The following is a 13708-nucleotide window of genomic DNA, read 5'->3' as shown; positions in this document are numbered from 1 at the left end:
CAATTGAGGGCAAAATTAAGTCATTCTGCTGTTTGATACCAGGAAAATAAATTAACCAGTGTCAGTTCAGTCCTACTTGAAACTTGTAAGGAAATCAGATTTCTTTTCAGTTTTGATACAACATTGTGTGTCTTCCCCCACACTTTTTTTGTTTTGTTTTGTGTCTCCTTTCTTTCCTCTCTTGGTGCCTGGGCTTCTTTCTCAAGGATGTCTGAGTGCCTTTGAATGGTTCCTTGACAGTTAAAAATAGTTTGTGTCAAGATTTGGCTCTGTGCCTCCTGGGCAGTTTGGACAGGTACTGGCCCAGTGGAGAGGAGAGTTCTCTGTGTGATTTCAGTATCCTGATGCCTTGTTGATTCAGAGAATCATCCTGTTTATTGCAGTAATCATATAATTGCTTCAAGGTATTAATTAATACCTTGATGGTCTCATAGCCAAGTGTTGTGCTACCCTTTTTATTGAAAGCATCCTGGATCTCTTAAGGCTTATGGAAGGTAGCAGCAAGAGTTACATTTGTGATATTTTGTGTTCTGAAAGATGTGTCCTCTGTGTGATAGTTGGTGTGAAACAGCTCCTGCTTTTCAGGAGCTCTCAATGGGTTCTTAGAAAGTGAGAAGCAGCTGATACTGAAATAATAGGTAAACGTTTTGCAGAAATTTGAGGGGAAAATATTAATCTGACTTGGCTTTGAAAGCAAATTTGGTAAGTCAGGAAGGGAAAAAAAAAACCCCTGGCTATGAATTATACTGTGCAAGGCATGAAAGACTGAAGCTGCAGGAGTCCTTTACATGGCCTTGCAGCCACCCAGAGCTCAGACCCGAGTATGGAGGCAGCAAACAAAGCTGTTTCTCTGTGCATTCCTGGTTTGGAGCAAGGGAGTGGGATGGCACCTGGGAATAGGCACGGCCTTGGCTCTGGACATGTTTAAGGGGCTAGAAAAGCTGAGCATAGATAAGCTGTGTGTGTAGCGGCTGCCTTGGGTTTTAGTTTGGTTTGGTTTGTTTTTTAAACAAAAAAGCTTCTTCAACTGTTCTGAATGTTTTCTTTCCCCTCAGACCTGTAGAGAAAGGTATCTTAGGCTTAATATGACACAGCTTTATATATCCTTTTTTTCTTTTTTTTTAATGCAAGCACATTTGCTTATATCAAAAACTGTGATAGATGAAAGTCATTACAGAAAAATGTTCCTTGGTCTCCTTTCCAACTTCTTCATCCGCTTAATGTGGAATAATTTGAGTATACTTTCTGTATGGCTTGTTCTTAGCTTGTATTGATGTTGGTGCTTCAGTTTCATCTGTGATTTGACTGTTTTTTTAAAGTTAAATGTCAGACAAAAGTTTATTTAAGCATTTGGGGAATATGATTACAGAAATGGAAGGTACAGCTGAAATACTGGCTAACTTTGAAAATATTTGGGGCTATGAAGTAACTTTTCTGTGTGCTCTATCGGGTCTTTATACCTTTACATAACCAAAAGACCAGATGGTTCAGCAAAGGCTAGGCATTTCAGCTGATCTGTTGCTTTTAACAGGGCTACATGCTGAAAAAAGGCCATAAACGGAAAAACTGGATGGAACGATGGTTTGTGCTAAAACCCAATATTATTTCCTATTATGTAAGTGAAGATCTAAAGGACAAGAAGGGAGACATCATACTGGATGGCAACTGTTGTGTGGAGGTAAAACCACTCCAAAAACTATGCATGTCTGGAAAGATCAGAATTAATTCTTTTTTGTATGTGGGGTTGACTCCTGGTATCTTTTAACAGAGTTTTTTTTACTTCATATGACACCAGTTCATAAACACCCTTTTAATAAAGGCTTTTAGTGCTGGTATTTGTATCTCTGTGACACATAACTGCATAGATGCTGCTTGACTGTATAACCTAGATTTTAGTGTTTGCAAAGCTAATCTTTATTGTTACCCATTCTAGGCCTTGCCTGACAAAGATGGAAAGAAATGCCTTTTTCTCATAAAATGTCATGATAAAACCTTTGAGATCAGTGCCTCTGATAAAAAGAAGAAGCAGGAATGGATTCAAGGTGAGGTTTCAAAAATGCTAGTTATGTGAAAGTTAAGGTTAGTGGAATTCTTACAGCAGTACTTTACTCAAATTTTAAGTTCTTGGTTTTGTGATTTTTTGATATCTCTGTTTTGGGCATATGGATCTTTAAAGGGTCTGAGGCTAAGGAAGAACTAAGGATCCACATAAGGGAAATCAGTTTTTGTCATGTAGGTGCCTCAATTCAGGCAGCCACAACCAAAATGAAATGGTTATTATTGTTGTTTTTTATATTGACTGTACTCCTAGGGATGGGGAAGGGAAGCAACATTGTAAATCATTGCTTTTGGGGAGAAAGGGAAAGCTTGTTCGTTTTGGCACTGTAAAATACTGGCTTTGGCTTTACAGTTTTGCTTGAAGTAGTATGGTTTGGTGAGCTGAGGGTAAAGCTGGGAATTAGGGCTTCCTTTTCTATTCCCATGGCAGAGGTATTCCTCCTGTGAGGCCTTCCCAGGTATGTGGTGGGTACACCTGCAGAGTGAGGGAGAAGCCCTTGCAAAGCTGTTGTTGCAAATGCCATTGAAGAATGCACAGCAGTTAAACATTTGGAGCTGCAGGCTTTAATTTACACTTCCCTTTCTACCTGCAGCATGTGTTTCATTGCACCAAAGTCAGAATGATTCAAAAGGAGATATTTTTTCATGGTTGTGGTATGGGAATAAAATACCAAAATCATCTGCCACTCCTCAGCTTTGCTGTCTTAAATATTATCTCTCTGCATGTAAGTGAATGAGAGCTACTGTCTTAGTGGGAGATAGTTTTCCCTTGGAGTACCTGTAAGAACACAGGGTTTAAGGCTGGCTTCAGGGAAGATAGATAACATCTTATTCCTTGGTGAGTCACTGAGTCCAGGTAGTAAGAAATCATGAAGTGTTGGGGTGTTTTCTTGCAGCTGGGAGTATCAGTGACTCATATGTGCACAGCTGTTACAAATCAATATTGGAATTGACCTAATGCAGTGGAATTGCCAGACCTTATCCTTGTGGCACACAGCCAGTACTGAGAGCTAAATGTCTTTCACTCCTGGTTTGTGTTGAAGTCAGCCTGAAGAGAATTAGGACGACTGACAACCACAGTGCTTTCTGATTTAAAAATACATTCAAAAACCCCCAACCCAGAGTCAGAGAGCTCAGCATTCCCCTTCATGGTGTTCTCCTCCTCTCCCCTCCAGCCATCCAGACCACGGTGAGCCTGCTGCGGGCGGGGAGCCCTCCTCCCCACAAGGAAGCGCGCCAGAAACGGAAGGAGCTGCGCCAGAAGCTGCTGGCTGAGCAGGAGGAGCTGGAGCGGCAGATGAAGGAGCTGCAGGCGGCCAACGAGAACAAGCAGAAGGAGCTGGAGACCGTGCGGAAGGTGGGATTGGGAGCCTCAAGCTTCCAGCCTCGAGCTCAGTCCCTGGGGTTGAACTGGGCATCTCTGTCCTGTTCAAGCACATTGAGCAGACTCCTCCAGAGGAGCTGCACTTGTTTCAGGGCCCTGTACTGAGCAGGGGATTGTCAGGCTGGTGGAGAAGAGCCTGCCAGCTCTGTGGATGGTGTCTGGGCACAGGAGAGACAAATATTTTCAGTTGCTTTTGGGTTTTCGTTTTCCTTTTCTGTTAGACACATCTGTCAAACCTGGGGCTTTCCATGAAGATTTTCTTCTATAGTTTACCCAAGTTTTGTTACGTTATTTGTATGTTTATGGGAACTATTCTCTTCCCACAGATGTAATTTCTATAATTTCTATCTTTAAAAACAAAAGATGTGGCTTTTCTTGCTGTGAGAGCTTTTAGTGTGGAGTGTGCCTTGAAAACAGCCTAGAACCCAATATTAAAATTCAAACCCTTCCCACTTGCTGCCTTACACTTTGGCTGCTGTGTTCCTGCTGCTAGAGCAATCCAGATCTTCCTTTGTTTGCTCTACATGTCTCCACTACCTCCCTAAATTAATGTCAGTTTTTTTGCATTCCCATTTAGGACAAGTCTGCATTATTGTTCGAATTTTTTGTAAACAAAACCAAATAATTTTAGTCTTTAGAAGAAACTTCAGTAATCTTTGCAGCTATATTTATGTATTTATGTATTTTTATATATATAATATATATGGTGAGGGCATTAAAGGTTTTGAGTCTAGAAAGCAAATAAAATAATAAAAAGCCCCACATTTTTAAAGGTCGTGTCATTGTCACAATTTGTGGCAAGGAGAAATTTGTCTTTTTAAAAATTAATCTTGCACTGCCAGTCCTGATGTAGATATTAGATATTATTTGGTTTGCCTTAAATGGAGTCTGACAGTGGAAAACCACTTTTAAATTAAATTTTGGCACCTATAGTCACCTATGTGTTTAAGATTCAGAATGCAAAATAGACAATAAAGGGTAGCCTGTGTTACCTTCTGCTGGTAAGTAATGTACCCATTAACAGAAATCATAAGGTTGGATTTCTGCATTGTTCCCTTCATGGAAAAATATTTAGGGGGGAAGACAACATGAGAGCAACCCCAGAGGAGCAGTAGGATGCTGACATGCTCCAGGGAGTTCCATAAAAATCGCAGTGGGTAAACTAAAGAGAGTTGTGGCCAGAAACATCTCTTGAATTGGGCTGGATTGAAATGATTTCTCAAGGAAAGTATCTTAGGCTCTGTCATGAACAACTGCACTTTGCCTAGGTGAAGCTAGGGGGGAGGTACATTGTTGGAGGAACTGAAAGTGTTAAGTGTTAGCAAAACGTTCTTCAAGGAAAAAGGCTTTGTAAGGAACTTGAGGAAACTGGATTGTTCTGGGAAGCTGAGAGGTTGATTTGCTCCTGATGGCAGTGAGCCACCATTTATGCAGCATCTGCCAAAGTGCACTCTGGGACTGGTTTGTATTCTGGTAGCTCCTGCAGTAGAGCATTTCAAAAGAATAAATGCTTTTGTCTAAAATACATTTTTTTCATATTTTTAATGTAATTTTGACATGTGCACATTGAACAGACAGGAAGGTAAGTTTTTCCTTGTGTGGGAGCATGCAGAAGATGTGTGCACCCTTTCTGTTCCAGTTTGGGGTCTCGCATGGGCTTTGGAGACTCTGTGCTAACTCTTGCTGGAATGGTGTGTTCCTGTTGACTTCCCCCTCCAACACTTGTGACTTTTCCCTGAAGTGCACAGCTCCCAAAAACCTCACCTGGTAGGAACAGCTTTGGAGGATCAAGCAGGAAGTTGCTGATACTGAGTGGACAAAGATCATTTTCTTGTTGAGCTCTCTGGCAATGGCCTGGCACCCACCCTTGCCTGTGACTCTGCACATTTGCCCTCTCAGCTCAGTATTGGCAGTGTTTGTTTAATTTCAAAGTGGGGAAGGAAATTTAGAGGAGATTTCACTTAAATAGGCATCTTGGATTTGATTACAATTACATGCTTTTGAATGTCCTGGCAGAGGAAGAATGCTGCTTCTAAAACACTGGCATCATTTAAGCCTTGTAGAGGAGAGCAGCTCTGTGCTATGTTCTGCAACACAAACCCAGAAAGCTGAGCCTGCTCCTTCACTTCTTCCCATCTATTTCAGACCAGAGTGATACTACAAGCACATAAAAGGGTGAAAGTTTTAGCTTGGCAGTTTTAATCACTGGGGCATCTCATTAGCTCATCTAGATTGGTGAAGGAGGATGGTTTAAATGTGGTACCTCCAGGAGCATGACAGAATCACAGAAAGGTTTGGTTTGGAAGGGACCTTAAAGATCATCCAGTCCCAATCCCCCTGCTGTGGGCAGAGACACCTTCCACTGCACCAAGTTGCTCAAAAGCCCATCCAGCCTGACCTTGAACACTTTCAGGGATGAGGCATCCACAGCTTCTCTGAACAACCTGTCCCAGTATCGCCTCCTCTGGGATTGCTCCAACAGATCCATGTCATCTTGATCTTGTGCCCTGATCTTACTTAAGGTCTGTGGAAACAATTTCCACAGCCTAGCATATTAAAAAAACCCAAAAACATCAGGTAAATTTTCTAGGAAAATCTCATGAAAGAATTTTTTTTTTTCAGTACTGGTAAAGTTTAGGGTCATGCTTGAAGATTTCTAACCTTGCAGGGATTGAAATCCTTACAAAAGGAAAAATTGTGACTACTGTCTTTATTTGTGAAATCAAGATGCAACAAAAGTAAAATAAGATGCAAGAATGTGGAAAGGTATCAGCAGCTGTTTCCCAGGCCTTAGCTAATGTTCCTCCGAATTTCAAGTGATGATTATAGTCCAGGATTTTATTTACCTTACTTGGCACTTTAGGGGATGTTAGAAGAATCATTCACAATAGCACAATCACTTATTCTAGTCAAAGTTTGTGGCACTTCTGCTTTCCCATGACAATGCTTCTCATTTCTGTTTCTGTATGAGCTCTGTGCATGCTGGCATGTTTTCCCTATTGGAAGTCCTATGCAGTCCTGCCTGAAATGTGGTTTTTCATAATAATTTTCTATCCAATTGAGGTAGAGGAGAAAATACAGTGATTTCTATCACTTGAGCAAAGCAGGACTCAGAGGAAACTTGGAGATAGTCAGGTAATTGCCTTTTCATTGGTAAATTTAAAATTTTCTTGCAAACAATCAAGATAGAAAATTATGTTTGAAGGCTGTGAATAATCTCAGACATTAAAAAACCCAAACAGTTGCCTTGATGCTTTTGAAGGCTTCTTCGATTTTTTTTTAAACAAAAATTGTTAAATTAGGTTCCATTCCCTCAAAATGATTTAGTTTTGACAAATTGGTTTTTTTCCTTCTGTTCTTCCCTCTACCCCCCACCCTCCTCTTCCAGCAACTGGAAGCAGCAGCTGCTCGTGCTGCTGAGGAGGAGAAGAAAAGACTTCAGACTCAAGTTGAATTACAAGATCGCTTCAGTTTGGAGCTGGAGAGAGAAAAAATGGTGAGTAGTGCATGAGGGGTTTTACTGTTATTACACATAGGGAGCCATGAGTTCAGCAAGGGCTTCCCTCACAGGAAGCCACTGAAAGGATTCCACAGATTTTGCAGGAGGCTGGAGAATGGAATCTGTGTTGAATTTATTTGAGATGTAGGAATAAAATATTTTTACTGGTGAACTCAAGTGCTGGAATAGCTCAGCTACAAAGTGTACAGCATTTAAAGATTAAATATTATTGGCAAATTGTGAAAAAATAGACTGTTTGAAGGATAAATGCAGACTGAAGTTCTCCTTGCAGTTTTTCAGAGATGGAGAACCTGGGGTCGGTACTTGCTGTATGAATAAGCAAAATTGATCAGGCATAATCAAAATGCATTTCATGTGTTCCTAGAACTGTTGCTTTTTAATGTTGTGGGTTCTTTTACAATTATACACACACACAAATATAAAAAGTGAAGAAATGTTGTTGCTCTAAAATACTGTTACTATTCAGCTACACTGAGGATTCCCCAAAGAACTGATTTTCTGTCTTCAAGGGCTTTGTCACGTTGTTCTGTTAGCTGGGGAAAAGAAGTAGAAAAAGAGATGTGATGAGACATCTCAGAACATTAATGCACACAGTGCTGCTTTATGGGCTGAGCATGAATTCCTGAATGCAATTCCTTTCTGGGTCACTGGGATTTGGGTCAGCTGAGGGGAGCAGGCTCTGCAGACCAATGGGGCAGGACATGCCAACCTCCTTTGCTGTTTTCCAGCCCTTTACCCATCCTGTGCCACCATCCAGAGAAATAAGTGTGTGAGATACACTGCTGCCAAGGGGGGAGTGAAAACAGCACCATTAAAGCAGCCTGACCTTCATGTCTGGCCTCTCTACAACCCTTCTCTTTCTTCAGTTGTGTATCTGTAAACTAAGCAACAAGATCAAACTGTCTGAAATTAGGTTTGGACCCCTGTAGAAATTCTGTGCTTCCAGGAAGTATGTCAGTATAAGTAGCCTGTGTTATTATTTATTTTTTAAAATTCTCTTAGTTCTACATGTGCAGATCTAGCCTCAATTTTATCAGTTCTGCTCTGCATTCAGCAAGAAAATGTTTGTCTCTGAAAATGTGGCCTGAGGGAAACCTGGCAATTCCTTTAAAAAATGGAAATCTGAGTGGAATGGTAACTCATGTATCCCAAATTTATGCTGCTAGGTGAGACAAAAAATGGAAGAGCAGGTTGCTCAGAAATCATCTGAACTGGAGCAGTATTTACAAAGAGTACGTGAACTGGAAGAAATGTATAAACAGCTACAGGAAGCACTGGAGGATGAGAAACAGGCACGCCAGGATGAAGAGACTGTGAGGAAACTTCAGGCCAGGTATGGCTTTGACCAGGCAGAAAAGTGTTTCAGTTCCCCCTGCCAGCAGTGAGTACCTGTGCCCTGCTACTAATGGCTGTTTGCCTCTTGGAATGGGGAGCTACCTTCCAGTCCAAACACAGGACAGATTTCACTTTTCCTTAAGATATGAAGGCTGAAACTGCTGTTCTGAGATCACTCTGTACAGGCTTTTCAGCTGTTTATCTTATAAAGCAGTAACTGTAAAAATTACTTTCTGCTGTATTTTATTACAGGTTTAAACTATAATGATAAAAGGTTAAATTTCCTCTTACAGAGACTTTGTGGAGTGTGTTTTTTTTCTTCATATACTCAGTTCTCCTAAGACAATGAAGATAACTTATGCATGCCTGTTTCTTCTGTTGTGTATTTGCATTATTGACTACATTTTCTGAATAGCCCTTTGTAGCAGTCAGACTGCTTGCACTGCTGGCATGACACTGAAGGCAAGACAACAAACAATAACTTTTTCCCTGCTTCACAAGTTGTTTTTTTTTTAAACAGTATTCTCTTCCCCTTAAAAAAAAGGACAGAAAAAATTAATTTGTCTTCCCTGCATGGATAGAACTTATGTTAAAGCACAATTAACATCACAATCCCCATTACAGATTGCTGGAAGAGGAGACAGCAAAGAGAGCTGAACTGGAAAAATGGCATTTGCAGCAGCAACAGACCATTCAGATGACAGAAGCAGAGAAGCAAGAGCTGGAAAACCAGAGAATGATGAAGGAACAGGCTCTTCAAGTGGCCATGCAGCAACTGAGGCAACTTGAATTGGAAAGGAAAGAGGCCCTTGAGCAGTATGAGGTGAGCTGCTCTGGTCATAAACCTCTCATCCTTACCCATAGATTGAAGTTCTTCAATATTATGCTTCTTTAAGGGTTAGTATGGGACAAAAGTTACAATAAGAGGTAGGATAGTTGGGTTGTTTTGGGGTTTTTTTTCTAGTTTTTACTCAGTTTCTAGTCCAGTAGATACGTTGGAAGAAGAGGATCTGTTTCAGACACGCCTCTGAACTTCTTTTATTTATTTTTGTTGTGATTTGCATGCAGGCCAGCTCAGTCACATCCTGAAATACTCTGTGTACATTTGTCTTCTCCTGCAGACTCACTTCATGTGCAGCCCCACTGCTGCCATAACTGGGTGCATTTTGCTTCTGAGTTAGTAATTCTCGCCGTGTTTTGATGATGTCGTGGCACAGTATTGTCTTCAACAGATAAAAATGTGTTACTGTAGGCACCTACTCTTCAAAAATGTATTTAAGCAGTTAAAGATAGGTAGGAATTAGCTCAGATTCTCAATGTGCATCAAAGCCTCATGTCCCAGATGCCAGGCCTGCTCTCTGCCCTGTTAAGTGTTTTTGGGGAAGGTCAGTGACTATTCATGGAAGAAATGAGAGCCAGAATCCAAGTACAGAGGCTGAAGTACTGCATGCTTTCCAGGGCTAGAGAGGTGTTGATCCTGCATTTCTTTAGGTCAGGAAAGAGAGCCTGGCTGGGTTTGTGTTTAACAGGGGAGGGTGTTTATGGGGTGAGCTCAGAAGGATAAGCCAGGGAGCTGTCTTGCTTGGCACAGAACACAAATGCCGCACTCACTGCAAGCAAGGGCCCGGCTGGGGTAGTTGTGGCCACTTTACAACTTCCCAGGGTGGTGTTAAATCTCACATCATCACTAGATTGCTTCTGGCTAGTACTTGACTCTTTTTTAGGTGACATCTCAGGCTTATGGGAAGTATCATTTACTACTCCAAAGGAATTGCTGAATACAATAGACTTATAAAACCACAAAAAAAAATCCACAAAACAATTATTTTAGAAATAATTAAATGTTCTAACCTTCCATTTGGAGCTGCCCAAAAGACCAGTCTAGGCTGAGGAATGAAGACTAGCTTCATTACACAGCCACAGAACCTTGTAAAACCTTGTTATTTTGGGATTCTGGTTTGACAACTTTTTTTTGAGGGGGGGGTGGAGGGTGGTGATGAAATGGCTTAGGATGGTTCCACACTAAACAGAGGAGAATTAGCTGGGGGAATTAGCATGGTTCTGGCTTTTGGTTTAAAAGGTGTTGTATCTTTTTATATAAACAGAATAAAGCTGTTCTTGTTTTCAAGCGGGCTCTCTTATTTCAGGAGGTTAAGAAGAAGTTGGAAACGGCAGCTAACAACACCAAGAGCTGGAAAGATAAAGTAGCTCATCATGAGGGATTGATTCGACTAATAGAGCCAGGTGAGTTATCAACAAGAGTTACAAAAATATGTATCCACTCTGACTCATGTACTTGCACCACCTGGTGACTTACTGAAGTCTGCCTTTCCTGTAGTTTACTGGTTTCACAACAGCCAATAAACATCACCCTTTGTGACAAGTGCTGATGGGAACTTTATTTACCTCTACTGGCCCTACTGTAAGGATTTTATTACCATTATTGTTGGCTTCTTTTGTGCTTAAAACAAAGCAAGGATCAGCCTGAGCACTGCACTGTGGGTGTGTGATGTCCCTGTCAGAACTGCCTGTCTCAAGTATTGCTCTCTCTCTTCCAGGCTCCAAGAATCCTCACTTAATCACAAACTGGGGCCCAGCTGCCTTCACTGAAGCTGAACTGGAGGAAAGACAAAGGAGCTGGAAAGGGAAGAAAGCCACTTCCGAGTGACGGTGGCAGCTGACATGTGGCCAGGACAGGAGCCCACCTCCCCTCGTTCTGCTTTGCACAGAGCAGCCTCTCGCTTACAAAGTTTAGTTTGCTCAGCAGGTTGGGCCTTTCTGCTCATGCAATGCTGTTCACCATGCTGGAGAGTCTGCTCAGAGCTCAGCCATTGCAGTGGGTGGTGTCTGACAGGATGTGCTGTTTTCCCTCATTTTTCCAAGACTTTGCAACTGAAAATTTGTATTGAAGTGTAGCTTGTGACAGACAGAGTTGTTCCTGTACTAGCCTGTAATAATCTGACAGCAGCTAACCAGTCAGGCAGCACCACTTTCATCCCAGAAAGTGAGGGAAGCAGTTGTTCTGCTGGTTCTGTTTAGTGTAATTTCAACCCAGGATAAGTCACTCCTGGAGAATGGAGCATTACCTTTCCTTCCAGCTTTTACTTTTGCTCTGTCCATGTGTTGCTCTCTGCACAGTGCTTAGTGTTCAGACATATTTCCTTGGCAAGGTGGGGCTGGCATCACTGGGTGCTTGGGTCTGGTGTCCTGTTTCCCTCTCTTTGCAGGAATCCAAACAAAAGAGCTGGAGATAGGCATGTAGAGAACGCTGCTGTAAGACATTTGGAAAAAGTAGTCGTGCAAAACTGTTTTTTGTACTGTCTCATACTTGAGAAGTGCTAAATAAAGCCTTGAGAGTTCTCATAGTTTAAAAGATGAAGTTTTGGCTCACAGATTTCTGAAGCAGATGAATGGAAGGTGGTAGCGCACACAGGGCAAATACCGTCTGTGTCAAGGCTGTGTTTGTGCAAGAAATCTGAATCATCCCACCAATTTTAGATGTAGGACTTTCCTCTTATGTTTAATTGGAGGCCAGATTAAAAAAATGTAAGAAGAAAATTTTTAAATAAAAATGATAAATATGTAGTGATACTGCTTTAGGAAAAAAAAAGGAAAAAGTAATTATTGTCAATAAAATGACTTCAGTCTTTCTAGTTCCAAGGCTTCCCAAAGAGCCTGCTGTTTGTGCCCTACCATTCTCTCCTGGGACAAAGCCAGTTATTTCTGTTTCTGTAGGGAAAAGGAGCAAACCTGTGACTTTGCTTTGCAGATCTCCCACACCAGCATTGCTCAGTAAAACCTGATTCCTGCCAACTTGTAGAGACATTTTGAGATGCCCCCCTCGAGGAGCAGGTGCCCACTGGTGTGGCTTGTGAGCAGTTTGGACTGTACCCTGGGCATCCATCCCTCACCTGCTTGTTAGTTCAGCTACATGTTAAATTATTTGTAGTAAATAAGAAGTGAATTTTTCAGGAGGATAAGCAGTGCCTTGGTGTGCAGCACTTTGAGTCTTGGAGGAGCAGAAGCTGTACAGAAGTGGTGTCCAGATTTGGAAGTCATAAATAGCATTTTATTTGCCTATTAACTAAGACTCACTCACATACTGAATCTTCTGGGACATTTATTCTCTGGTTATATTTTTATACTAATTGAGATCTTTAGTGTTTCAGTAAATGGAGTGCTGATTAGATTGGCAGGAAAATCCAGGATCTTCCTATTTATACTCACTGTACAGGAAAACAGTAGTTTCTTAAACTTGATAACAAGACATTTTTTAAATTGATCACGTTTACAGGAGCAATGTGAATAAAAACCCAACCACTTGTAATAGAATTACTAATGTACACAAGGTTAAACTTTGCTAAAGGAGCTGGAACAGTATTTATAACTATCAAACATTTTATGTGGAGAGCAGAAGGGGTATTGGGGCTAAACTTGTTTAATTTTTCTAACAGTCTTTATTTTGGACAACGGTTTTTTAAGAACACCAAATGATGCATGTTTTCATATTTTTTTACTGTTCTTTAGAAATGGCTGTTTAATAAAGTAATATAAAGTCATTTACATTTTGGATTAATGGATGTCTTATTGCCTGGGTTTCTTTTGGCCTGTTGGAGTTCAAAACCCAGCGACTGTTGTGTGGGAGAAGTTGAATGGTCGGATCAATGGGATGTTAAAGCCGTAATAAAGGCAGCGGTCACATGGTAACACAGACTTTGTTTTAGCAGCGCTCCTGCTCTTAAATGTTCCTATTCAGTGCTCCTTGCTGCAGCCTGGGGCAAGGGCAGGGCAGGCTCAGCAGGGAGCTGTTGGGACAGACACAGCCCCTCTCAACGTGTCTGCCCTGTCTGTCTGTCTGTCTGTCTGGGGTCAGATCTTACAGGCAGAAGAGGAAATGAGACAAGGTTCCTTTTAGCTTCGTTGTCCCTGCTTGCTCTGACAAAGCTTTGTGTGAAGCTTTGCTCAGTAAAGATGGGGGAGTGGTTGGTTTAAATGTTAAACCGTTTGCATGCTGAGCAAAAGTACCACTTGAGAATGAGCCCCTTGGAGCGACCCTGAGCAGCATCCAAAGGGAGCACAGAGCCATGAGCCAGCACTGGTCAGGGATCGGGGAGCGTGGAAATCTGCATCCCAGTGTGCCATCATGTCCCCTGGGGCCGAGGGTTTCTGCTCTCCTGTTCCCACAGACCAACGGGCCTGCTCATGCTGAGGATATCCCCAGTGAACTGTGGGATTAGGGATGCCACTGCTCTGCCCAAGAAGCACAAACTGCACTTCAGGTTTGCACAGAGGCCAAGGGAAAGCTGTGGCTGCTGTTCCTGAACCCTTGGCAGATGCACTGGAGGGCTCAGCCCGCTGGTTTTGTCTGCCAGATTGAGGTTTCATTTACCTGCTGCTGCTGGAACAGTCCT

At 41.9% G+C, this 13708-nt stretch overlaps 1 protein-coding gene across 2 annotated transcripts in view; it reads left to right on the top strand.

Annotated features, from left to right (window-relative positions):
* The window catches only part of SWAP70 (switching B cell complex subunit SWAP70), a 34931-nt gene extending 22071 nt beyond the window's left edge, over window positions 1-12860 (top strand). For both annotated transcript variants that reach the window (XM_086891997.1, XM_086891998.1), the window contains 8 exons: window positions 1532-1678; window positions 1934-2042; window positions 3234-3415; window positions 6831-6938; window positions 8129-8295; window positions 8922-9120; window positions 10445-10541; window positions 10856-12860. In XM_086891997.1, the coding sequence (XP_086748123.1) occupies window positions 1532-1678; window positions 1934-2042; window positions 3234-3415; window positions 6831-6938; window positions 8129-8295; window positions 8922-9120; window positions 10445-10541; window positions 10856-10965 (1119 nt within the window). In that variant the 3' untranslated portion in view covers window positions 10966-12860. The remainder of the gene's footprint in view (window positions 1-1531; window positions 1679-1933; window positions 2043-3233; window positions 3416-6830; window positions 6939-8128; window positions 8296-8921; window positions 9121-10444; window positions 10542-10855) is intronic.
* Window positions 12861-13708: the final 848 nt, after the last annotated feature.

The sequence above is a fragment of the Cyanistes caeruleus genome, chromosome 6, assembly GCF_971803275.1.
Source record: "Cyanistes caeruleus chromosome 6, bCyaCae1.hap1.1, whole genome shotgun sequence".
NCBI lineage: Eukaryota > Metazoa > Chordata > Aves > Passeriformes > Paridae > Cyanistes > Cyanistes caeruleus.
This window is presented reverse-complemented; position numbering and strand designations above follow the sequence as displayed.